Source organism: Coregonus clupeaformis, chromosome 28, assembly GCF_020615455.1.
Source record: "Coregonus clupeaformis isolate EN_2021a chromosome 28, ASM2061545v1, whole genome shotgun sequence".
Taxonomy (NCBI): Eukaryota; Metazoa; Chordata; class Actinopteri; order Salmoniformes; family Salmonidae; genus Coregonus; species Coregonus clupeaformis.
In genome coordinates, this window is record NC_059219.1 from 33323480 (window position 1) to 33349845 (window position 26366).

At 42.6% G+C, this 26366-nt stretch overlaps 2 protein-coding genes and 1 pseudogene across 5 annotated transcripts; all 3 read right to left on the reverse strand.

Moving 5' to 3' along the window:
* Positions 1-117: 117 nt before the first annotated feature.
* Positions 118-8308, reverse strand: LOC121543431 (T-complex protein 11-like protein 2). Of its 4 annotated transcripts, none has more exons than XM_045208920.1 (11): positions 8186-8308; positions 6642-6667; positions 4292-4481; positions 3870-4002; positions 3646-3766; positions 3103-3326; positions 2737-2873; positions 1744-1931; positions 965-1146; positions 704-876; positions 118-500 (listed from the first exon to the last, which is right to left on the reverse strand). In XM_045208920.1, the coding sequence occupies exons 3-11, from the start codon at positions 4467-4469 to the stop codon at positions 229-231; spliced, it is 1608 nt and encodes a 535-aa protein (XP_045064855.1). In that variant the 5' UTR covers positions 4470-4481; positions 6642-6667; positions 8186-8308; the 3' UTR covers positions 118-228. The 4 variants fall into 4 exon arrangements, with proteins under 4 accessions (XP_045064855.1, XP_045064854.1, XP_045064853.1 ...); XM_045208919.1 differs by having other exon boundaries at positions 6642-6709; XM_045208918.1 differs by lacking the exon at positions 6642-6667.
* Positions 8309-13916: 5608 nt separating this feature from the next.
* LOC121542454 (4-galactosyl-N-acetylglucosaminide 3-alpha-L-fucosyltransferase 9-like) lies at positions 13917-19555 on the reverse strand. The gene is made up of 2 exons (XM_041851853.1): positions 19478-19555; positions 13917-15162 (listed from the first exon to the last, which is right to left on the reverse strand). The coding sequence occupies exon 2, from the start codon at positions 15151-15153 to the stop codon at positions 13999-14001; it is 1155 nt and encodes a 384-aa protein (XP_041707787.1). The 5' UTR covers positions 15154-15162; positions 19478-19555; the 3' UTR covers positions 13917-13998.
* A 1446-nt stretch (positions 19556-21001) lies between these two features.
* Positions 21002-26103, reverse strand: LOC121543921 (annotated as a pseudogene).
* Between the last annotated feature and the right edge of the window lie 263 nt (positions 26104-26366).

Consider the following 26366-nt stretch of genomic DNA (forward strand, 5'->3'; position numbering starts at 1 on the left):
ACACCGACATTCTAGACAAAACGTAGCTGTGATACTACTTCATCTAAAGCCTAAGGGAAGGAGGGTTAGGGATAGGGGGGCGATTGCAGTCTCAAGGAATTAGAACAACCACTGGGGGAGTGGATTTAGCTAGCTGCTAAGTCTTTCCTTTCTTCGCCCCATTTTCAAATAAGGTGTCATCAGCTCCAGCTTTGTATTGCTCCTGGCTCGGTAGGTAGGTTGGCGGTCCTAGTTGGAGCTCACAGGGTTCTGTATGCTGGGGTCCTGGGGTGCGGTGGCCACCGGTGTAGGCGCCGCGTTACTGAAGAGCAGGGTCTTGAGGATCATCATGTAGAAGGGGCTGTAGACCTGCTTGTTGAAGTTGACCAGGCTGACGAAGGTGACCGCCAAGGAGGTGAGCTCCGGTTGGATCAGCGCCAGGCCTCCGGGCGTCGGGGGCGGGTTCACGTGAGAGTTGGGCGTGGCGAGGAGCACCCGGAAGTACTGCTGGACCCTTCCCTCTGGAGAGGAACGGAGAAGAGGCACAGAACAAACAGAGTGGTCAGAAAAACAAGCACGTAGCAACTGTGAGCTCATCAAGCAATTCAATGAATTAACTGTAGCAAGATTTCACACAATGTGCTTGGCTAAGAACATTGCATGAAATATATACAAATAAATAGTTAGTGAGCCATGTCAGGCCCTCAGGTGTCGTGTTGCTTACCCACAAGACTGCGGATAGGGTTGTTTTCCTGGATGATGCTGGTGATCTGGCCCTTGAGGGTGACCTGGAGTTCTGGGGGCAAGGCTGGGTAGTTCCTCTCAGTCAGGGACTTGTTGAGCTCACAGCAGATCTGAGCACTGACGTTCCCCAGAGCCTCTGACAGGTTAAAGTCCCTGCAGAGTGGAGGAAGAGAGGAGAGGAAGTAGTCAGTCTCAATTTGCACATTGAAATTGATGTATCTGTATCTTATGTAGAACCTACGTGCTGTGCATGCCCTCCAGGAGCACGCTGGTCATCCTTTTGAGGCGCTCGGCCAGCGCGGGCAGCCCCGAGATGGGCCCTCCGATGGCGCTGTAGACAATGAGCAGCACGGAGGCCACAGCCTTTAGCAGCTGGAGCCTGCGCTGGAGCTCCTGCAGACGCACCTCGTCTGTCATCAGGGTCTGAGGGGGTTAAAACACACACACACACACACAGAGAGACTAGACTATAGACAATGGTTGTTTAACACACAAATGGCCATCACATATCGGGATGAATGATCAATTTAAGCCATATTTTTACTTAGTCTCCCATTGACATTAATGCATGACTAAATGAACATTTGACATTAGTGGAAGTTAGGATTCGCCCCATGGAGACTAGATTTTAGACAATGGTCATTTAATAGACTTGTGGTTGTAAGTTGTTTGAACGCAATGGTATCTCTTTCAGACACTTGTATCATATGGAATTCACACAAACAAACATTGTAGGTAATAGTCTATATGCAAATACACACCACAACTTCATTTGACCAAGTATAATACACAGAAACAGAAGCTAACACCTGTCAACATCCTTGTCGCCTCTTTACACAAACACATCCATTTCCCCTGTGAACATTCATCAACACCTTCGTCACTTGACAAACACACTGAATGTCACCTTTTCTTAATAACAAAAGACGAGTAATCCAATGGCAATCAAGGTATGTCTTGAATAAGCAAATAATGATTTTGAAACTGTCTGTGTACTAAGACACGCACAGCCCAACCCACCTCAGGCAGTGGGCTCTTGTGGTAGTCCCAGGTGAGGATGCGGATGAATCCACTGTTGATGACCAGGAGGGGACTTGGCAGGGCTTTCCCCACCTTCCCATGGCTGTTGGGCTGCTCCATGGTTGGCATGGAGAAAAGCACCTCCTCCAGAGAGGACTTGATCCACTCAGTGGTATGGTCCAACGCACCTGAGGAAGTTAGGGCATCAGTCATTTGTATGGCATTTAATAGTGATCGTCATCTTTCATTTAATGGCGTAAAGAAATCACACCCATGCTGTACATACCACAAATCAAACATCCCCTAATACCATAAAGCAGTACAGGCACCTAATTGCCTTCTTTTTGGAAGAAGGCCGGCTGGAACTAAACCTTGCACAGGAGCACACCCTGTTCAAACAATGAATGAATACTATGCTGGCCTTTAAGGACTCAACTGTATTTGTTAAGGATCAGGGAAATGATCCAAAGGCAAAACGAAGACCAGCATGAAACAAACTCAATATATACTTTATAATGACTAAAAACAAATCAAAACTGTGTAGAAATGATAATGGACCTCTATTCATACAGTTTATTGACTGTCCAGCTTGTTAATAATCATCGAAAGCTAGACTGTTAGGGAGAATCAAAAATTCCCCAAACTATGGATAGAGGACTACTTTTAGCAAATTTGGACAGAGAGGAAATATAACAAATTTTCAGTGCGGCCCTTCGGACCTCGTTGAAGACTGAAAGCAGCCTCCGGGGCAAAATGAATTTGACACCACTGGACTAGGCTATTACCCAAGCGCATCTTTCATTTTAGTCCTGTGCGGAACGGCGGTGTCATGTTCACATGGCACGATTGTAATAACTAGCATACACTTTTTCTTTCTTCTGGGGGAGGTTGCCCCCGGACCCCCCACTAGGGTTCCCAGAGTTATGAACCCCTGTTATAACCTCATTCATATCAGAAAGGAGCAGTAGGTTAATAATAACAACGCAGACTCACTGGGAGTCTTCTCCACGATGCTCTGGAACTTGGCCCTCTCGTACTCCACTGACTGCCTCTGCAGATCGGGCCGCAGGCTCTGGATGGTGAAGTTCACCATGTCCATCTTCATCAGGTCCAGCACCCGGAAGATCTCCCTGTTCAATGTAATAACACAGTAAAAACATATGCTTTGGATTTGGCCTGCTCCAGAAGAAATACCTAGTGACTTGCCGTCATCAAACCCATGCCTCAACATCTGTACCCCAACCATCTAGCTTTGAAGATCTAAAAGGATCAAATGGGTGCCAGCCATATATAGGGATGGCTACAATTAGCCAAATAAATATTCACACGGGTTGTAAACAAAATTTGTCGCAAACGTACTTGAACATTGACACAACATTGTCGGGGTTCTCGCGGAGCTTTTTGACCTCGTCGTCGCGGACGGGGGCGCACAGCTTTCCCATGATGGTGACGATGTAAGAGGCCAGGCCCTGTATGTCCACCGCTTCCTTGTCCGCCTGCTGGCGAATCAGATCCATGTCCAGCACCTCCAGGATCTGAGTCCGCAGCCGATTGGCTCCCAGACTCAGGAACGACAGCAGGATCTGTTCATAGTAAATCGTTTTTTTTAAATGAAGGAAAGAAACAATATATAGCTAGAAGATATCAATCTTAAAAGCTATTAGCCCATTTTAAATACATCCTTCTTGCGTACATTCCTTGAAGTAATCATTGACCTAACACAATTGGACAGGTGAAAGAATGGATTCCACTACATAACTGTTGCTGGTCAGTTATTACAGCTCAGGGAGTTAGAAAGGATACATTTTCAAATTCTTCCAACAGGGTCATCTTACTGAAAAGATCACCTTTCCAACCATGGATTTCTCAAGTTTGATAGAGGGAAAAAGGGCCAAAGCTCACCTCTCTGATCTCCTCCAGCAGTTTGATGGAGTGCTCATACTCTGGTGGGTCATTATTCAGCTCAGACTCCAGGCTATCCCAGAACGCCTTGTGAACTATATCTTTGACTTGCTTCTCCAAACTGAAAAGGAGAATTGAATATCATCAGTTGTCAATTGGCATTTGAGTTGCCCAAGTGATGGCCATGTTCACTGGGTGTCCATTTTGAGGTGGTAGGTAGCTACCTGTTCTGAGGTAGGTAGGGCTGCTCCACATGGAAGTCACGGTTGACGATGATCTCGTGGGCCAGGGTCAGGTTGGACAGGTCCCGGGCAGAAGACATGACTTCATCCAGTGTTATAGTTTTGGGCGGGCTGGCTATAAATAGGGGGCATTCAAATACAAAAAAACAAGTGTTGAGAATAGCCATTTTTGCATTTGAAAGCTCAACCTAAGTGGGGAGAGGGCACACAGTGTTGCATTCCGATTCTCCATTCTACTCCAAAAGTGATAACACCAATCCAATGCCTTTAAAATCAATGACGGGAAGTGTGCAGGTGCACACTTTTGGGAAAAGGGTAAGAAATCAAAATGCAGCTTTTAGGGTGGCATTTTGACAAGCCCAAGAAGCCGTCCTACTAGACAGGGAGGAAGGACATCTACTCACAGGAGGGCGAGCTGTGCTTGCTGCTGGAGCAGTCACTGGTGAAGCTCTGGCGGGAGCAGTCCAAGTCACTGGCAGACATGATGCTGTCATAGCGGTCCGACGACGACTCAGCGTCGCTGCTGGCGTCCTCGCTGCCAGTGGTGGACATGGAGGTGGGCCGCTCGTCATTCCCAGGCATGGCGGGCTAGCGCTGCACGCGGGCACAGCAGTCATATGTTTAGCGTTATTTAAGCCTACATGAGTACTGTAACATGTGGTTTGAATGCACTGGAATGTACCCACAAGTTTCTCTTATGGAAAAATAAGGGCTTTCTAAGTCTTGTGTACTGGGGGTCAGGCAGTTGTAACCAGAGCCTTGAGTTTGACCTTAAATTCACATTCACTGGCCATGAGCTAGTTAAACCTAGCTTAGCCTCCCTTTCCCAAGTCTGAGGTCCCCCAAGAAAAAATGGCACTACCTTACTGAAGACACTACTCCAATCTTTCAACTGCTTCTTTTTGGTTTGGTGTGTTACCACTAGGTCAAAATGTAAGTGTGTGTTGTGTCTGTGTTCCCGTTGCTAGGAGAGGCGGCATGTAAAACACCACATGATAGTATGTTAGGCCAGCTGTTAGGCCAGAGTGGCCATGGCAACAGGAGGAGGGCCATCCACTTGTACCCCAGTCAAGAGAGATCAAAGGATCAACACACACAGTTTCCAAAACGATTCGGACATTAGTTTTGACTTTAAAGTGTGTGCTGATTTAAAAGAGGGATATTATCACTATAGTTCAGTCCGTACAGCCTACTTCTCCAATAACAAAACAAAGGGACAGTGTTAGGAATGGGATCGCATGCGTCTCCAGGGTAACGTGATAACAGTGGGCTTCTCAACAGCCAACTGTCCACAGATCCAGTTACACTTCACTGCTTAGATTAACAGGGAAATCATTATCGTGTCTACCTCACATTGGTCCAAGCAACATAAAGGCAGTGCCAGCCATCCCATCATTGAGATCCCAAGTAAACAACTTGGCCTACACTTTTTAGAAAAATAAATGTTGTTGATGCAAAACAATTGAATTTAAGACCTAGGCCAATAGTTTTAAAATATTCCTTAAAAATTCCCATACAATTCACTATGTTGAACTACCTGGCCAAAGTGCCATACACAGAAGACACATTATCAGACATGTTCAGCCCTTTTGGGCTATCTGGCAAAGAAAACACCAACATCTTGAGTCCAGAGATCCAGTTAGGTGGTGCTTCCTTCTTATGGAGGTAGGCTGTGATTTTATAGTCTCAGCCATGGCCTTCCATTCATTATCTAGCTATGTAAGGCACTGCATCTCAGTGCTAGAGGCATCACTACAGACCCTGGCTGTATCACAATCCGGCCGTGATTGGGAGTCCCATAGGGCGGCGCACAATTGGCCCAGCGTCGTCCGGGTTTGGCCGGGGTAGGCCGTCATTGTAAATAAGAATTTGTTCTTAACTGACTTGCCTAGTTATTCTCCAGTCAGACATGGCAAGGTCATAACCCATATCTCAGCAGTCATAAGAGAAAGGTAATGTCTGAAGTTGTTTGATACAGTAATATATTTGCTTGCCAGATCAGCCCATGTCTACTGTGGTGTCTGAAGTGATGTGCCCAGTCCTACCCATGAAGGATAAACAGGCAGGTCATTCAGAGAGAATTCCTAATGCAAATGAAAGTCAAAACCATTCAAAATGACTGCATCCGATTAGGTTGCTTTGACACAGAGGCATTCATAAGGCAACCCAGGACAGGGCTCTACGCTTACTTTTTTTTCTTCAAGGAGCATGTGTGCGCCTAAGTTGAAAAATGTAGGGGCACACAAAGACATTTAGGAGCACAATGAAAGTAAAAATGTTACCCTAGACAAGAACCAGGGAAACTAGAAAGACCAGACAACTGGAATTCTTAGCATTTTGGTCGTTGACTGTAAAAAAAATATCACATGCACATTGGGGCATCCTTAATGTAAATCCCTGCAGAGCAACTGACACTTCACCACCACTTGACACTGCACAGTGGATATAAATAGCCTAGGATATGTCTATTACTGTAGTTAGGAGAGTTAGTTCGATATGATCACATTACAATCACAAAGCGTTCCGTATCCACATGAAGACAAAATAGCTACCTTGTGTGCAGTGCACAGACTATTTCAGTGAACAACAGTGGGGAAAATAGCTTTTCATGGCAACACCCTGTCCTTGGTTGATTCCCCATCGCTTTGTCTAAACAGACTGTTACAATGGTTATCAGTCTGACCGAAGATTCCCTAAAAAGATGCAATAGTCTCTACAAGCCAGAATGTTGAATAAAATTATATTTACACTTACTTTACCAGTTGTACATGCGGTTGGTCCTTTTGGAGGTAGGAGGGATGTGGTGCCGGGAGGTTCTGTCACTTGTATTTTCAATATTTTCAGGCATTGCACAATATGTCAACAATAGCCTAATGTAACCGAAGGTATTTGACCAAAGCACGTTTCCTTGCGATCAGCTGTGGTTCGGTTAGGCTCAGACATATTGTGCAAGTGTTTGTCACGTACGAAAAGTCCGCCACAGTGGATGCGTCATAATACCCATAATAACACGCAAATAGTTCCAATGGTTTTTCCGTCATTAATTTTTCACATCGTCAAATCTAATTAATTGTGTGTTTGTTTTAGGCTGACCTTAGCATTACTTTTTGATAGCCGTGTAATTCTCTCTTTTACAAGGTGAGTTTTATCAATATATTCGTCTCAATGTACTATCAATAGTTAGCATTGCACATTTTTTAAAGTTACCTTGTCCGAGAGAGATTTGCGCGGTTATCAAAACAATGGAACGAATGGCATCAAACACATGGAAAACATGTGTTTGATGTATTTTATACTATTCCGCACCAGCCATTACCACGAGCCCGTCCTCCCCAATTAAAGTGCCACTAACCTCCTGTGCTAAAATCCCAGATGGAAAAATGAATGGTGAAAAAACGATTGGAACCATTTCCGGGTTTTATGACTCATACTCAATTGCATCAGTATTGAAAATAAAAACCGGAAATACCAACCATATAGACCATTGTACTGAAATTCGGGCTAAGAACACTTCCCTGCGGATACTTTGTGTCAGATTACCTCCTACATAAGGACAAAAATCAGCAGACAAGGGGTAAATGTATGCACTCACTAACTGTAAGTCGCTCTGGATAAGAGCGTCTGCTAAATGACAAAAATGTAAATGAGTAAAGTACGTTCAAATGAAGTTTATTCAACCGTCTGACTTGTGATGGGACTTCAAAAATTGAGCCTACATGTTAGAGACGAGTCTTCCACTCTCAGATTCGTCGCTCAGCCCTACAGGATTTGTTACAGCAAATTGAATTTTCAGTTAAACTGCAGTGCACTGTACGAGCTGCACACACAAAACAATATATCCACACACGCGTCACTGATAAGTACACGTGATCCTGCAGCACCAAAACAAGAGAGCTGGACAAGACCGAGAAGAGATCTGCTTGTCCCAAAAGAAACGCAAGACAATAATGTCGCTGAAAGAGTTCGCATTGATAGCTAACGTTAGATTAATCAGATAAGGAGCAAATGGCTTTTTAATAACTAGATTATATAAATTGTTATTCGTGTGTTTGTAAACAATAATGCTAACGCCAACTCGCCAATTTCTAGTGGGTTCAGGTTTGTAACGTTACGGTTACATACATCCAGCTCAATCACGCCAACATGGATAAACATGACCCCAACAAGACATTGGTAAATAGCAACATAGCATAGGTGATTGTTGACAAGCTGAAAGGGTTTCGCTATCTAGCTAAATTACAAACTAGCATGTGTTACTGATAACAAAAAATATACGTCGAAATATAGCTATGTTTTACCTTTTTCACGTCTCCTCGGGGGGAGATTAGGTCATACACCAAAAAATGTGTAGTTTGTAAAGGAGGTTGAGTCTAGTCAGCTTACTGTGCTTGAGTATTTTTAAAGGTCCAAGTCCTCAGCTGGCTTGCTGTTCGATTTGGGCTAAACCGTTCCGTGGGGGGGGGGGGTACTTTGTTGGGTAACGTTAATACAAACCTAGACCGTATAAACGAACAGCAATTTATGGATAGATGGCTATCATTATATAATGAATATATATTTTATTCATCTCAATATATGGTATTATCCCCGGATATAGCTCACTGAAAGAAAACATCCACTTCGATATATGAAACGTCCATTGTTTAAAGTAGACACACCTCCCTTTCCTTCTCGATGAATGGTAGGCTCCGCTTCACATGGGACTTCTTTGTTTACGGATGTGACGTTTGTGAAAGATTAATTACATTTTTACAAAACATTAAACAATACACAATGATTACAGACATTGTTTTTGATAATTAGTATCTAGTACATGACATCTCGAACGTCTCACAACTATTTTCATTTTGTGTCGAGAGAGTGTGGAAAAAGGTTAGTGCTATCTGCGGTCCTTGGGGCGTCCCTACCCTAAAACCACATATTTTTTTTAACTAACCGCTGACCAGGGATCCCAGAGAGCAAGAACCGTGTGGAAAATTCCTCTCACAACTTGTACTTGTCCCCTCCCCCTTTCAAATGAGACTGAAAGGCACCGGAAGGTCACAGCTAATTTATCTTTGTGTCTGTGCTGTGCAATAAGGTTGTATGGTATCCTTTGTTCTGTGTTGGTAGGTAAACGATGCAAAACAAATACATGCAAAAGGACTGCCCTGTTTGACCCAACAGAGCAATCTCCGATATGGGAAGTGGAGTGAATGAGAGCATATTCTGAACTGATCAACCAGGTGGAAATTATGTGGCTGCTGTGAGGCTGTCAACATAAAAAATACTTTAAAACATTTTTATTGCATTTACCGTATTTATTGCATTTATTTTTTCTCACATCCATTCCAATTATCTAAAAAAATTTGAGAACAGTATCATAATGATAATGGACAGTATTTTACATTACATGATGTATGTGGGTATCGTTTACATTACATGATGTATGTGGACAGCATTTCACATTACATGATGTATGTGGGTAGCATTTTACATTACATTATGTAGGTGGGTAGCATATTACATTACATGATGTATGTGGGTAGCGTTTTACATTACATTAATTGGTAACAAGTTAAATTTTCATAACACTATTTGCTCAGAAACACCTTCAGCATTGTTTCATGGTAATACATTTACATTTACGTCATTTAGCAGACGCTCTTATCCAGAGCGACTTACAAATTGGTGCATTCACCTTATATTTTGGTGAAGTTTTTTTCATAAATTCATCAATTTTGGTGAAGTTTTTTCATAAAATCATCATTTAAAAAAATAATAATACCACCTTCTTTGTGCTAGAGGGTTAACAATACAAGAACACCATGATAACAGGGTCCCTCTTTTTCATCCCTCATTCTCAAACCCTGTTCAGTGCAATTTACCATTGCTCTTGTGTTGTCAGTTTATTACCCTGAAACAATAACAGAATCACTGGAATCAGCGGGTATCTGGGCAAATAATGAATTAATTGTGAGTAACTATAACTTGTTATCATATTATTATCTGGACTATTACCCGCCCCACCACCCCATCTTTTTACGTTGCTGCTACTCTGTTAATTATTTATGCATAGTCACTTTAACTCTACCCACATGTACATATTACTTCAACTACCTCAACTAGCCGGTGCCCCCGTACATTGACTCTGCACCGGTACACCCCTGTATATATAGCCTCCCTACTGTTTTTTTATTTTACTTCTGCTCTTTTTTTCTCAACACTTTTTTGTTGTTTTATTCTACTTTTTTATTAAAAATAAATGCACTGTTGGTTAAGGGCTGTAAGTAAGCATTTCACTGTAATGTCTGCACCTGTTGTATTCGGCGCATGTGTCCAATAAAATGTTATTTTATTTGATTATCTTATTACCAATTTTTGCTGTCATGACAAGACATGGGTATGATAGACATTTATATTATATTTCACATTTGTAATCGTAGTATATTCTGTCCAAACAATGAAACAACTATTGAAACAGTGTGCAAAAACAGGACATTCAACAGTCAGGTTTGGTCTCATTTGTTTGCCAATACAATATACAAACATTTCTGTGAGTACATTAGTACCGATGTCTTCCACAGTGGCATTTTCAAGCCTCCTTTTAGGTTTACCACAGGGGTGGAATTGGAGAAAAGGCACTCTGGGAACTGACCTAAAATCCTATGACTTTATGTTAAAATTAAAATGTATTACATGTTAAAATTAATTCATCTTGGGAACTCTCAAAACTCCCACACGTTCCCCCTCTATTTTGTATTTTATGTGGACCCCAGGAAGAGTAGCTGCTGCATGTAAAACAGCTAATGGGGATCCTACCATCCCAATTCCATGGTTACAGAATGATGCTGAGACTCAGATATTTCACTTTTAAATGTATGCCAAACAAAAACCATTGATTGCAAAGTTAAACTATACAGCTGTATGCACAAGGACACCTTTTGACCATTTCCACTGAACATTGTATAAAAACACATTTACTTGATGGTCAAATCTCCCTCTGTTTTTTGTGACCAAGTTTTCCAAAAACTCTAAAAATATCTACTCTGAATAAAGATTCAAAGTTGTCTGCAGAAAGAATGGGGTGTCAGCAATGACCTGACACCTTGACTTAGCAAAAATCTATTTTTGTTATTGAACTACAGTAAGTCAAGTGGATTAATACCCGGTAACAAAATGATGGTAACAGAATGACTTCATGGGTCCCTGATCTGTACTACACAGAAATGCATGATTATGGACATGAAGATTATTCTCTACATGGTGATGTATCCTGAATAGCTACAGAAAGGTAGAAAGATCAATATCCTCCTTTGCATGTTTTGGTATTATTCTACACACTGGCTATTATTCTAATGAGCTTCGCCCCCAAACAAGACCACATTTGGTGTGTCCGGACCGAACCAAATCTGAACCAATCTTAGACGTCTATGTGTCACAAGTTTAGAAATCACAGTAGAGTACAGTAGAGTTCCGTACAGTGCAGTAAAGTATAGATCAGTACAGTAAAGCACATTTTACTGCACTCTAGTTGAGTGTGCTCTATACTGTACTGAACTCTACTCTGAACTAAACTCTAATCTACTTTTCTTTACTGTACTGTACTCTACTGTGCTCGACTGTATTTTACTGTGCTTTCCAAACTTGTGAAACATAGACATCGATGATTGGTTCAGATTTGGTCAGATCCGGACCAAAAATCGACGTCTGTGGACGTTGAAATCAAGAACAGTAGGAAGTTTCAATACACTTAGGTAGGTGTTGAAATGACATGCTGTTTTTCTATTAAGAAGGAAAAGAGTAGAGGGTGAGCTGGAGAAAGAGGGACAGGAGTGCTGCAGAGGGCAGAGAGTGACTGTGTGTGTGTGTTCGTTCTATCCCAGGTAGGAGGGATGACAGTTAGGCAGGTGCTGAGGACCATCGGATGGAGGACTCTACAGCTGCTGAACTCTCACAGGGGGTTGGTGCTGGCGTTAGGGCTAGAGACAGGCAGTGTGCAGGTATGATAGAGTGATATGGCATACAGTTGAAGTCGGAAGTATACATACACTTAGGGTGGAGTCATGAAAACTCGTTGTTCAACCACTCCACAAATTTCTTGTCAACAAACTATAGTTTTGGCAAGTCGGTTAGGACATCTACTTTGTGCATGACACAAGTGATTTTTCCAACAATTGTTTACAGACAGATTATTTCACTTATAATTCACTGTATCACAATTACGGTGGGTCAGAAGTTTACATACACTAAGTTGACTGTGCCTATAAACAGCTTGGAAAATTCCAGAAAAGGATGTCATGGCTTTAGAAGCTTCTGATAGGCTAATTGACATCATTTGAGTCAATTGGAAGTGTACCTGTGGCTGTATTTCAAGGCCTACCTTCAAACTCAGTGCCTCTTTGCTTGGCATCATGGGAAAATCAAAATAAAATCAGCCAAGACCTCAGGAAAAAAAATGTGTAGACCTCCACAGGTACCACGTTCATCTGTACAAACAATAGTACGCAAGTATAAACACCATGGGACCACGCAGCCGTCATACCGCTCAGGAAGGAGACGCGTTCTGTAGAGATGAATGTACTTAGGTGCGAAAGGTGCAAATCAATCCCAGAACAACAGCAAAGGACCTTGTGAAGATGCTGGAGGAAACAGGTACAAAAGTATCTATATCCACAGTAAAACTAGTCCTATAATCGACATAACCTGAAAGGCCGCTCAGCAAGGAAGAAGCCACTGCTCCAAAACCACCATAAAAAAGCCAGACTACGGTTTGCAACTGCATATGTGGACAAAGATCGTACTTTTTGGAGAAATGTCCTCTGGTCTGATGAAACAAAAATAGAACTGTTTGGCCATAATGACCATTGTTCTGTTTGGAGGAAAAAGGGGGTGGCTTGCAAGCCGAAGAACACCATCCCAACCGTGAAGCACGGGGGTGGCAGCATCATGCTGTGGGGGTGCTTTGCTGCAGGAGGGGCTGGTGCACTTCACAAAATAGATGGCATCATGAGGAAGGAATGTGGATATATTGAAGCAACATCTCAAGACATCAGTCAGGAAGTTAAAGCTTGGTCGCAAATGGGTCTTCCAAATGGACAATGACCCCAAGCATACTTCCAAAGTTGTGGCAAAATGGCTTAAGGACAACAAAGTCACGGTATTGGAGTGGCCATCACAAATCCATGACCTCAATCTTATAGAACATTTGTGGGCAGAACTGAAGAAACAAACCTGACTCAGTTACACCAGCTCTGTCAGGAGGAATGGGCCAAAATTCATCCAACTTATTGTGGGAAGCTTGTGGAAGGCTACCCAAAACGTTTAACCCAAGTTAAACAATTTAAACGCAATGCTACCAAATACTAATTGAGTGTATGTAAACTTCTGACCCACTGGGAATGTGATGAAATAAATAAAAGCTTAAATAAATTGTTCTCTCTACTATTATTCTGACATTTCACATTCTTAAAATAAAGTGGTGATCCTAACTGACCTAAGACAGGGCATTTTTACTAGGATTAAATGTCAGGAATTGTGAAAAACTGAGTTTAAATGTATCTGGCTAAGGTGTATGTAAACTTCCGACTTCAACTGTACCATCTAGGTGTAGAGATCAGTGAGTGACTCATGCTAAGCTACTCTCAGAGATGGCAGGTTAGGTAGAAAGGTGTGGCTGCTATTTATGTTTCCACATCACCTGGTTGTCTGATGCAGGCAGGAAGTTTATCAAAGTACTTGTGTACTTTTATCATAGTTGTATAGGCCTAACTCCACATTCAAAAGGTGAACTTGGAGCATAGTTTATTCTCTCTAATGATTTCTAATCATTTTAAATTATCGTAGAAGGCTGTCAGAGACAGTGTATATAATAAAAGAGGGAGCAGTTAAATGGTTGGTCCACACCCCCTCGACAATGAGTAGCCTTAATGGCCATGTACTCTTATAATCTCCACCCGGCACAGCCAGAAGAGGACTGGCCACCTGAGGTTTTAGGCTTGGTTTCTGTATAACCACTTTGTGACAACTGCAGATGTAAAAAGGGTATTATAATACATTTGATTGATTGAACTTCACATGTTGGTGCTTATGGGTCCTTGCACATGGAAATGCCCCACTACAAATGAGTCACTTAGCCCCAAAACCATTTATTCAGATTATGAAAAGTTCTGTATTCTTTATTTTTTCGAATGTAATCACATGAGCGACAGGCATGCTCAAGTCCAAACCACCATCCCTGGACTTTAAAGTTATTTCGCCAGTTGAAGTACCTCATGTATTCTTCATTATTCTGGTCGAGAAAGAGAAGCTGCTTTGCCAGCTCCTCTGTAGAGGAGAAGTCATTCACATGGATGAAATAATCCCTTGGGATAAATTGCTCGTAGTTGTCCCTGGATGGACCTAGAACAATGGGCACTGCTCCCAACTTCATAGCGTTGAACAGCTTCTCTGTAGCATAGTCTTTGTAGATGGAGTTTTCAAATGCCAGGTAGAATTTACAGCTGGACAGAGTCTTTGAGTAGTCTTCGTTTTCTAGGTATCTACTAAAATGTCGCCCATAGGCCTCTACTTTGACATGCCTACTGAGCTCGTTGAACACCTGTACCCTCTTGTAGTTTGGGTTCCAGTTGCTCACTACCCAGCAGACTAATTTGTCCTTCTTGGGCAGCTCAAAGCTCTTATCCTCACTGGTTACCTCGACAAGCGACCCATAAGGAACCTTAATGTCAGAATCCAGTCGATAACTTGCAGTCAAATTGAACAAGTTGTCAACACCAGGAATCCTGTTTGTGTTAGCTGGTGATTCTGCATTCCACCACACCCATTTCTGGAACCATGGCCGTTGCTCTTGGGGCATGTTCTTCAGGTCTCCATGGATGTCTCTATGGTGGAAGATGACACCGTGCGCCTTGCTGTAAAGGTTTTTATCTACTGTTAGGTGACAGCCTTTGATGTTAAAGTAGGCACAGGAGTCTATGTCAAAGGCGTGACCAAATGGCCACATCCAGATCAAAATGATAGTATCTGTGTCTGTGTCTCCGTCATCATCGGCCTGAATGGCTGTCTGGGCATGGTGTGTATTCTGCCCTGTGTTGTTCCCTGCCCTACAGACTTGAGGGCAAGCAGGACAACCAGCCTTCCCCTCGTGGGATGCCTGGTCAGTAGGGCATGAGAGGAACTGGATCTGGGGTTTGTAGTAAATGAAGAATATGCCCACGAAGCACAGCATTAAAAAAAAGCCAATCAGAACAGGCCGTAGAACCCCCTGGGAAGCCGGAGTGGACATACCTTGACCCTTTGGAAGAGAAAAGAGACCAATCAAAACCACTCTAGAATATCAACAACAACTAGAAAAGTACATTTCCCACCCCCAATCACACACACACACACACAAAATGAGTGTGTTTACTAGCATGTTCTAAAGTATTTATGGTTGTGAAATACGTTTTAGTATTGGTAGTGACTGATTATTGCTGAAAAGTAGGTAGATAGAAAGATTGATTGAAATGTATTGAATAGCCTGAGCATGTGAAGGTTGGGTTGGTGTCTCTATAAAGTTTTGAAAATGTCACATTTGAAATGTCTTCCATTGGGTTCTTGTAGCCTGAAGTAGGGTCTAGAATTTTAAATGTTTTGCCATTTTAATGCATTGAGTTTTATGCAAATATGGCTATAGTATGAAAAGTACTGAAATGCTGCACATTTCAAAGACGACTTAGTGTTGATAGCTCAACCGGTTTAACACTAGGAGAGCCGAAAGTGTCATGTTGACTCAAAACAAAAACTTCTTAAATTCATGATGCTCCTTAAGACCTGTCCTTAACAAATTAATAATATTTGTGACTGCATTTATTTAATTGATTTTAACACTTGAATTGTGGGGTTTTAGTGGTTTTTCCTTAGTACCTGTAGCCTACAGTTACATAAAGAAATTAAAATGCTATTGTGTTCTTTCATATACATTTTCTTTCATATTCTAATGTTACCTAAGACCTTCATAAACACAATTAAATGATAGGATATATTAAAATGTATTCATTATGTTGACTTTCAAAGGATGGCCAAGGGGGTCCAAGGATGCCAGGCTTTTCTAGTGTTAAGTGCTAGAGCGGGTGGAATATTAATTCATTTCAGCAAGCACATTAACTATCTTATATGACAATACACCAGAGAACAAAGAATGTAAAATGCATCACTAGTGAAACTAAGGCCAACATCAGGTGTCATTCAGTGCTGTTGATAAATTCAGCATTCATGAGGACAGTCTGATTATCCTGTATAACGATGTAAACAGTATGTACATCAAACACAGTGTACACCAGGGATGGACAACTGCAGTCCTCGGGGGCCTGATGATTGGTGGCACACTTTTGCCCCAACACTAGCTGACACACTCCTGACTCTAATCATCAACTAATCATGATGTCCAGTTTAGAATACTGTGGACGTGTTTAAAGAAGCTCATACCAAGGATCATTTAGCGATTTGATTTAGACGACCCCTTGAAGTATAAAAATATGTATTAACAACAAAGATTTACAAAATTGTACTCGCCCTTACTGCTATTAGCCCATACAAACGCGTTCACTATGTGGAAGAGAGAGTCCCCAAAACAATCTAAAAGGAAGTTTGTTCTGAAGTGTCCTATATCTGAGAGATATGTAAGATCGGGAAATATTTGTTTGTTTTCTTGATATGTATTTAACCCCTTAGTTTTGGAACAAAACAGTCTCCATATATACTTCCATTCATTTTTTTCAACTGGTACCGGGGGACCTTCAGAAGAGTCTTGTGAGGCCGGTGGGCGTCCTAGAGCAAAACAACCGAAAAGTACGTGCTCGTGGTAAGATTTTGTGAGAAGACGGATTTTCGGGATGTATCATGGTCTGACAAACACCGCTCTAGCTCTGTCACCTTTCACTGCAGATGCGGAAAGGCGACATCTGCGGATGTGTGGATTGAGACGTATCCAATACCGATATCTCTAGTTTAAATTGACAGATTTATACGCTGATTTTTTATTTTTATTTTACTATAACATAGATATGTGGTTAGCTGATAAAAAAATCCCTATCCAGGTGTTGTACGATCTGGCATTCGCCAGCAACGGCTGGGCAGAGGAAAGCACCCACTAAGTTTAAGAAGGTGTGTTATGCTGCGTTCACAAAATCCCGTGATTTGGAAATACCTGCATACGACTGGGAAACAATCAACCGGTAATTTTTTATTTTATTTTTTATTTCACCTTTATTTAACCAGGTAAGCCAGTTGAGAACAAGTTCTCATTTACAACTGCGACCTGGCCAAGATAAAGCAAAGCAGTGTGATAAAAACAACACAGAGTTACATATGGGGTAAAAACATAAAGTCAAAAATACAACAGAAAATATATATACAGTGTGTGCAAATGTAGCAAGTTATGGAGGTAAGGCAATAAATAGGCTATAGTGCAAAATAATTACAATAGTATTAACACTGGAATGCTAGATGTGCAAGAGATTATGTGCAAATAGAGATACTGGGGTGCAAAAGAGCAAAATAAATAACAATATAGGGATGAGGTAGTTGGGTGGGCTAATTTCAGATGGGCTGTGTACAGGTGCAGTGATCGGTAAGGTGCTCTGACAACTGATGCTTAAAGTTAGTGAGGGAGATAAGAGTCTCCAGCTTCAGAGATTTTTGCAATTCGTTCCAGTCATTGGCAGCAGAGAACTGGAAGGAATGGTGGCCAAAGGAGGTGTTGGCTTTGGGAATGACCAGTGAGATATACCTGCTGGAGCGCAGACTACGGGTGGGTGCTGCTATGGTGACCAATGAGCTAAGATAAGGCGGGGATTTGCCTAGCAGTGATTTATAGATGGCCTGGAGCCAGTGGGTTTGACGACGAACATGTAGTGAGGACCAGCCAACAAGAGCGTACAGGTCACAGTGGTGGGTAGCGTATGGGGCTTTGGAGACAAAACGGATGGCACTGTGATAGACTACATCCAATTTGCTGAGTAGAGTGTTGGAGGCTATTTTGTAAATGACATCGCCGAAGTCAAGGATCGGTAGGATAGTCAGTTTTACGAGGGCATGTTTGGCAGCATGAGTGAAGGAGGCTTTGTTGCGAAATAGGAAGCCGATTCTAGATTTAACTTTGGATTGGAGATTCTTTATGTGAGTCTGGAAGGAGAGAGATTACTAGTTGGAAACTCGTCTATCATCCCTGTGAGTTCCCCACTTGCACCTCTCTGACGTCATTTGTCAACAAAAACACACTGAAGCATGGCAGCATCTTCAGCAGTTGTTTATGGTAAGAACAAGATACAAATTGTTGATACTAAATTCAATCTATTCATCTTCCTTTTGATTTAGAATGCATCTCTGGGTGTACTTTTTATGGGCAAAAAATAGTAAACCAATCACAAGCCTTCTGATGACCTCCATGTTTGATTGTATTTCCTAGTTCGAAATGTGAATTCACCCGACTCGTATTTACTGCTACACAATTGGTAATTACCACCTTCCCACTTAGCCATGAACGCAGCATTAGCTAACGCTGGGGGAAAAGGATGACACCAATCAGGCCTCCCTATGACTGGAATTGCCCATCCCTGCTGTACGCAAAACTACCTGGAACTAAGTTACTGAACATTTCTAAACTGGCACTTGAGGGCTTTGTTGGGAGTTACTGTGTGTGATCCGTCTGTGGAATGTTCCAGAAGTGTATTTACCGGTTTTATTTTAAACCAATATTTTATAAAATCAAATTTTCCTCATTGCGTTTACAATGAGTTTACATTTTCCAGGCTCTGTCGTAGCCGGCCGCGACCGGGAGACCCATGGGGCGGCGCGCAATTGGCCCAGCGTCGTCCAGGGTAGGGGAGGGAATGGCCGGCAGGGATGTAGCTCAGTTGATAGAGCATGGCGTTTGCAACGCCAGGGTTGTGGGTTCGATTCCCACAGGGGGTATGAAAAAATTATAATGTATGCACTAACTAACTGTAAGTCGCTCTGGATAAGAGCGTCTGCTAAATGACGTAAATGTAAATTTTATAAACATAATTATAGATGCAATACTTTTTTAATTTCCCCCTCTTTTTGAGCAAAGTGCACTTGTGCTACGCTGTGAATACGTCAAGCGCACGTTCAGCAATATGTCTCAAACAAGGACCAACAATGCCTTGGACAAGACCAAACCATACAACCATGTTATCACATAAAACTCATATCAAATTCTTACATCCTACCAATCATTAACTAGGACTCATGCCTCATTAACTTTCTATTCTTTAGCCTTGCAGTCTAAAAAAAATAGGAGGAAGTTGTCACAAAAAGATCTCTGGTCACTTATTAAACTATATTATAATATGCAAAGTCATCTTTAAATCAAATAATACTAAAATAAAAGTAACATAAGAAATAGTTTATGAATGTGAAGTACAAGATTCCTTATGATTTTGATGATTACTCACAATGATCTGATTTAGAGTAACAGTTACATATCTTATTCATAACCAGTCAAAACGTCATTATTACTTCTATTATAATGAATAGTTCCTCATTATAATGAATAGTTCCTCATTATAATGAATAGTTCCTCCTCCAAGCCAAGTTATCAAACTTACCTTTGTATCCAAAATGCCAGGAGAAGGTGAAGAATTGTATTACACTGCCTCCATATACAATCTAGGTGTAGAGATCAGTGAGTGACTCATGCCAAGCTACTCTCGGAGACATCACGTTAGGTAGAAAGGTGTGGCTGCGATTTGAAAAGCAACCTATGAAAATTATATTTTACATAGTGACATCCTGTGACCGTGTACACCCGATATGATCGCTTTCTGTATAAACCTATTAGGGAAAACAATACTTCACAATAGGATTTATGGGATGAGTTATGGGATAGTATATTCTTGTTTTTCCTGTTTGAATGTTTCAGTTGAATTGTGAACCTGGCACACCATAAACTCCATGGTCATACCCCTAAGGTTAAAACCAGTTTGATGAGATCTTAACCTGACAGTAGAAGAAAAGGTATTTATTATTGTATTCCCAAGTGACCTTACCTCTTTCAATTTGTCTGACTCATCCATGGTTATGCCCACAAAGAGAACCTGATTTTAGAATATCAAAAATATAAAACAATAAATAAGAATTAAGTATTTTAAATAACTTTAGATTTTTTAAAACTTAATTGTGATATTATGTGTAACAAAAGAGCATTCCCACTGAGAACATACTGGTTGAGTCAACATTGTTTCCACGTAATTTCAATGATGTTGGTTCAACGTGGAATAGATGTTGAATTGACATATGTGCCCAGTAGGTTAGTCTCTTCCTCTCTAAACTGGTTCCACCAAGTATCTTATAAAACCAACAGTGAAACTGAACATAACAACACCACCACCACCTATACTGTAATTTACTATATTTGATAGACAAATGATATTCATTATTGGGTTATCACCCTAAAGAAATTAATAATTTTCTCTACCTTAAAACAAGCTTGAGTGTTGAGGGAATGCGTGTTGGATAGTTGTTCGATAAGCAGTATGTCACTAAATGTTTCCCCCACTGTTTGGTAAATTCTGCATCTGGGTTAGTCTAGTAGGAACCACATCCGTTTGTGGTCTAGACTAGTCTAGCATTGTTGCTACAGGAACTACGTAGATATGGTCAAGTGAACCGTGCCTCATCACTGAAAGCAAAACTACTGTGGATTCTATTGCATTTCAAATTAATTAACTTAAACTTTACTTTTCAACTAAAGCTTTTCAAAATAAAACATCATACAATTTCAAAGAAGAACCATTTAATCAATCTACCAACTAATACAACAAAGGCCCTCAAATTGGCCCTCAACCTTAAAGATGTTACATACAATCAATAGCTTTGATTTGCAGTCACCTGATAATGAGACTATTTCACTTTGTATTTCAATAGCCACCTATGCAAATGTGAAATTATATTTTACATTGTGAAATCCTGTGACATACAGTCATTTTTACAAAACATTCTACAATGCACATTCTTTCCAGACCTTGGTTTTTAATAATCAGACAGTATTCAGTACATTACATATCTTGAACGTCTCACAACTCTATTCATTTTGTGTCGCAAGAGTCAGTGTGGAAAATTCCTCACAACTTTTACTTGTCCCATCCTGCTATCAGAGGAGACTGAAAGACACAGTAAGGGCACAACCAGTTTATCTTTGTTTGTGCTGTGCAGTAAGGTTATATGGTTTCCTTTGTTTTGTGTTGGTAGGTAAACAATGCAAAAACAAATAAACTCAGCAAAAAAATAAACGTCCTCTCACTGTCAACTGCGTTTATTTTCAGCAAACTTAACATGTGTAAATATTTTATGAACTGTGATGTCACGAGAGGCTACACAGCTTTCAGCGGGATTGCTCAAGTAGTGCAAGGAGACCAGGTTCAACCAAAACAAGGATTTTATTAAAGGTCTTGGGAAACTAACGAAAGTATAACACAATTCTGTTCTCTGGTGGCTCTTTAAGGGTTAACAGTTCAGGGATGTCTCTTCCACATCCAAAATCATAACTCTCCCTCGCTCAAATAACTTTTCCCCAGTCTTACTGTATTCCACGTTGCAGCTAGTGGCCAACCCAGCAAAACGTCCTTCCAAATGTCCCACACGTATTTCCACAGGTGCATATATCCAAAGGTGAGTATTTCCCAAAGGTAAGTATCTCCAAATCCTTATATTCCTCATGGAAGTGGACGTGCAGCACTCTTGTCCTCCAGAGAGCCCAGGTTGGAGACCGTGTCTCTTCCCTTCAACAAACCTTCAGCTCATCAGCTCCTGATTGGTTTCAGCTGCGTGGGAAGATTGGCCATAGAGGGTTGGAGTTCCCGACCATACCAGCAGATGGAGCCATAGCTGTCTGGGTTTGCAGCCATCTCAGGGGGATGTAACGTCCCTCCAGGACACAGCCTCTCGTGACATCACACATCCCCCTCCTCGGGACCGACGTCCTCGTCGGGGTAAAGGCAGCGAAGAAGGCATCACGCCGGGAGAGGGCGTCCGCATTGCCGTGGTGCTTGCCAGCCCTGTGGACAACAGAAAAGTTAAACGGTTGCAAGCTCAAAAACCATCTGGTTACTCTACTGTTTGATTCCTTGTTCTTGGCCATCCACTGCAGAGGGGCGTGATCAGATACCACCATGAAACGTCGGCCCAGGAGATAGAACCGAAGGGACTCCAGGGCCCAGACTACAGCCAGACATTCTTTCTCCACCGTTGAATAGTTCTTCTCTCTTGGAAGTAACTTTCTGCTTAGGTAGAGAATGGGATGTTCTTCACCGTCATGTGCCTGGGTGAGGACAGCACCCAGACCCACCTCCGAAGCATCCGCTTGGACAATGAATTCCTTCTTGAAGTCTGGTGCCACCAGGATCGGACTGGAGCAGAGTGCTCGCTTCAGGTTGAGGAAAGCCGCCTCCGCCGCAGGGTTCCACTTCACCATTCGTGAGTGGCGTTTGGTCGTCAGCTCCGTCAACGGTGCAGCTATGGTAGCAAAATCTGCAATAAAGCGTCTATAGTAGCCAGCGAGGCCCAAAAATGACCTTACTTGCTTCTTGTTGATGGGCTGCGGCCAGTCCTGTATGGCCCGCAGTTTGGCTTCCTGTGGTTTGACCAACCCCCGCCCAATGGTGTACCCCAGGTAGTTTGTCTCACTGAAGGCCACCTTGCACTTCTTCGGGTTTGCCGTGAGCCCTGCTTCCCTGAGCGAATCCAGCACCGCTTGTACCCGGGGTAGGTGGCTGGCCCAATCCTGACTTTGTATAACAACATCATCCAAATAAGCCGCTGCGTACCTCTTGTGGGGCGCAAGGACTCGATCCATCAGGCGTTGGAACGTGGCAGGTGCCCCGTGGAGACCAAACGGAAGTCGGGTATACTGGTAGAGCCCCTCCGGGGTGGCAAAGGCTGTCTTCTCCTTAGACGCCGGGGTCAAGGCCTGTTGACTGATGAACCGTTTTGCCTCATAAGGCAGGGCGCGTAGGTAACGATCCACCACAACGGCCTCCACCACCGCCGCTGCTGTATTCCTCTGCGAATCCAGCCATTTCCTTGCGATTCGGACAAGTTCATGCATCTGCGCCCTAGGAGGTTGGTCTGGTTGGAAGGTCCAGCTGTGAAAGCGCTGGGCCATACCAAACTTTGTGAGTCCATATCTGCTGAGGATCTCAGACTTCAGGGCATCATAGTCAGTAACCTGGTCAGGGCCCAGGTCCCGGACAGCATTCAGCGCTTCCCCGGTTAGGAAGGGGGCTAACAGACCAACCCACTGTTGCTTGGGCCAGGCTTCCCTAGTGGCCGTGGCCTCAAATGCATGCAGGTATGCCTCAATGTCATCGGTAGCTCCCATCTTAGATATAAAGTCACTTGCCTTTATTGGGCGGGTATTTTGGACCACCCTCTGTCTCTGCAACTGCAATTCCTCTGCCTTCAGAAGGTTGGCTTTCTTTTGCTCCTCCAAGAGAGCCACGTTTGCTTGCATCTGGGCGTGCTGGCCAGCAACAAGGGCTTTCAATATGTCCTCCATTTCAGTCGGCGGGGAGCCTACGGCCAACTTGGAAAACTGGGTGATCAAACCTTCGGTATCCTCCTCTGACATGCACTATTAACGCTTGAGCGTGCCCGTATTCTCCACCATCTGTGATGTCACGAGAGGCTACACAGCTTTCAGCGGGATTGCTCAAGTAGTGCAAGGAGACCAGGTTCAACCAAAACAAGGATTTTATTAAAGGTCTTGGGAAACTAACGAAAGTATAACACAATTCTGTTCTCTGGTGGCTCTTTAAGGGTTAACAGTTCAGGGATGTCTCTTCCACATCCAAAATCATAACTCTCCCTCGCTCAAATAACTTTTCCCCAGTCTTACTGTATTCCACGTTGCAGCTAGTGGCCAACCCAGCAAAACGTCCTTCCAAATGTCCCACACGTATTTCCACAGGTGCATATATCCAAAGGTGAGTATTTCCCAAAGGTAAGTATCTCCAAATCCTTATATTCCTCATGGAAGTGGACGTGCAGCACTCTTGTCCTCCAGAGAGCCCAGGTTGGAGACCGTGTCTCTTCCCTTCAACAAACCTTCAGCTCATCAGCTCCTGATTGGTTTCAGCTGCGTGGGAAGATTGGCCATAGAGGGTTGGAGTTCCCGACCATACCAGCAGATGGAGCCATAGCTGTCTGGGTTTGCAGCCATCTCAGGGGGATGTAACGTCCCTCCAGGACACAGCCTCTCGTGACATCACAGAACATAACAAGATTCAACAACTGAGACATAAACTGAACAAGTTCCACAGACATGTGACTAACAGAAATGGAATAATGTGTCCCTGAACAAAGGGTGGGGGGTCCTTCTTGGGCAGCTCTAAGCTTTTATCCTCACTGGTTACCTCGACAAGGAACCTTGATGTCAGAATCCAGTCGATAACTCGCAGTCAAATTGAACAAGTTGTCAACACCAGGAATCCTGTTTGTGTTAGCTGGTGATTCTGCATTCCAGCACACCCATTTCTGGAACCATGGCCGTTGCTCTTGGGGCATGTTCTTCACTTCTCCATGGTGGATGATGACACCGGGCGTCTTGCTGTAAAGGTTTTTATCTACTGTTAGGTGACAGACTCTTGTGCTTACTTTAACATGAAAGGCTATGTCAAAGGCGTGACCAGATCAAAATGATTGTATCATCGTCATCCTGAATGGTTGTCTGGGCATGGTGTGTTCGGTTCCCAGTATGGTTCCCTGCGCTACGTACTTGAGGGCAAGGAGGACAGCGAGCCTTTCCCTCGTGGGATGCCTGGTAAATAGGGCATGAGAGGAACTTGATCTGGGGTTTGTAGTACATGAAGGATACGCCCAGTAAGAATGCAATCATTAGAGTAGAACACACTGGGAAGCCAGAGTGGACATACCTTGACCCTTTGAAAGAGACCAATCAAATCCACTCTAGAATATCAACAGTAACCATCTTATAAAAATGACAATACACCATGGAATCCAGGGAAAGTAAAATGCATCACTAGTGAATTATACCAACATCAGGTGTCATTCAGTGCTGTTTATTAATTCAGCATTCATGTGGCCCACGTGTCAAACTCATTCCACAGAGGGCCGAGTGTCTGCGGGTTTATGTTACTCCCTTATACTTGATTAATGAATGAGTAAGGAATTCCTCTCACCTGGTTGTCTAGGTCTTAATTGAAAGGATAAACCCGCAGACACTCAACCCTCCGTAGAATGAGTTTGACACCCCTGATGTGGACTTTCTGGTTGTCCTATATGGATGACGTATACACTACAACCCTCAAATGCAACTCTGGACCTCGAAGCCAGTTCCACTGCATTCTTTTATTGTTCCCTTCTAATAAGGGACTGATTTAGACCTGGGACACCAGGTGGGTGCAATTACTTATCAGGTAGAACAGAAAACCAGCAGGCTCTTGACCTCGTAGGGTAAGCGTTGAATACCCCTGCACAATACATAACAGTACTTTTGTACATTTCTAGATTGGCCCTTGAGGGCATTGTTGGGAGTTACTGTGTGTGATCAATCTGGAATGTTCCAGAAATACATCAGTTTCTGGTTTTACATTTTTTAAATACTTTTATCATAACATTGTCCTGTGTTTACATTTTAAAATCAATTAAACATTTTGAAGAAAGTCCACTTGTGTTATCCTGTGAATACGGCAAGCATACGTTCAGCAGTCTCATTCAAGGTACAACAAGGCCTTAGACAATACCAAACCATGACTTGCACATGGAAATCATATCAAGCATTACCTAGGACTCTCTCCCCTCCCCTATTGCGCCACCTACTGTACAGGGTGGTAAAAAAAAACATATTTAGTCAAGTACACTTTAGTTTAAAAAGACAGAGCAGCATCAAATAGAACATGATTAGAGTTTCTACTTATAGTCATTTGGAAGAATGAAAGCATGGGTGAGTAGCAGGCCAATTATCTAACTCACCACACCTGGCTGCAACCTGAGCAATCAACTTGGTAGCAAACAATTAAGGTCAGGCACGCCTAAAATGGTGGATAACTATGCATGGCAATATATACTTTTAAGCATTTTAGATGATAATATTAAAATATAATGGGCCAGGCTAAGGCTGCATCGTCACATCCCCAAGCCAAGTTACCAAACTTACCTTGGTATCCACAATGACAGGAGAAGTTGAAAATTTTATCACACTGTCTACATATACCATCCAGGTGTAGAGATCAGTGAGTGACTGAGTGAAATGCCTTATCAAAACCCCTAATGCCTAACTTTCAGAGAGGGGGCCGGGTCAGGTGAAAAGGCACCTGACCCGGGCCCCTGGCTGTCTCATCACCTGGGGTGTGTTCAGTTCACCTCAACGGTTGCGTGATGGTTTGTACTGAATGACATGTTTCCCCCAAAATGGTGCGCACTGTTCTTTAGCAACTTTTGAAGTACATTTCCTACGGTTTGGTGGTTGTGGCGAGGTCT

Coding starts and splice junctions, on each gene's coding strand:
- LOC121543431 (XM_045208918.1), bottom strand. CDS start 4,469: ATGCCTGGGAATGACGAGCGGCCCACCTCCATGTCCACCACTGGCAGC. Junction 4,003..4,291: donor CAAGCACAGCTCGCCCTCCT/GTGAGTAGATGT, acceptor CCCTATTTATAG/CCAGCCCGCCCAAAACTATA. Junction 3,767..3,869: donor CCCTACCTACCTCAGAACAG/GTAGCTACCTAC, acceptor TCTCCTTTTCAG/TTTGGAGAAGCAAGTCAAAG.
- LOC121542454 (XM_041851853.1), bottom strand. CDS start 15,153: ATGTCCACTCCGGCTTCCCAGGGGGTTCTACGGCCTGTTCTGATTGGC.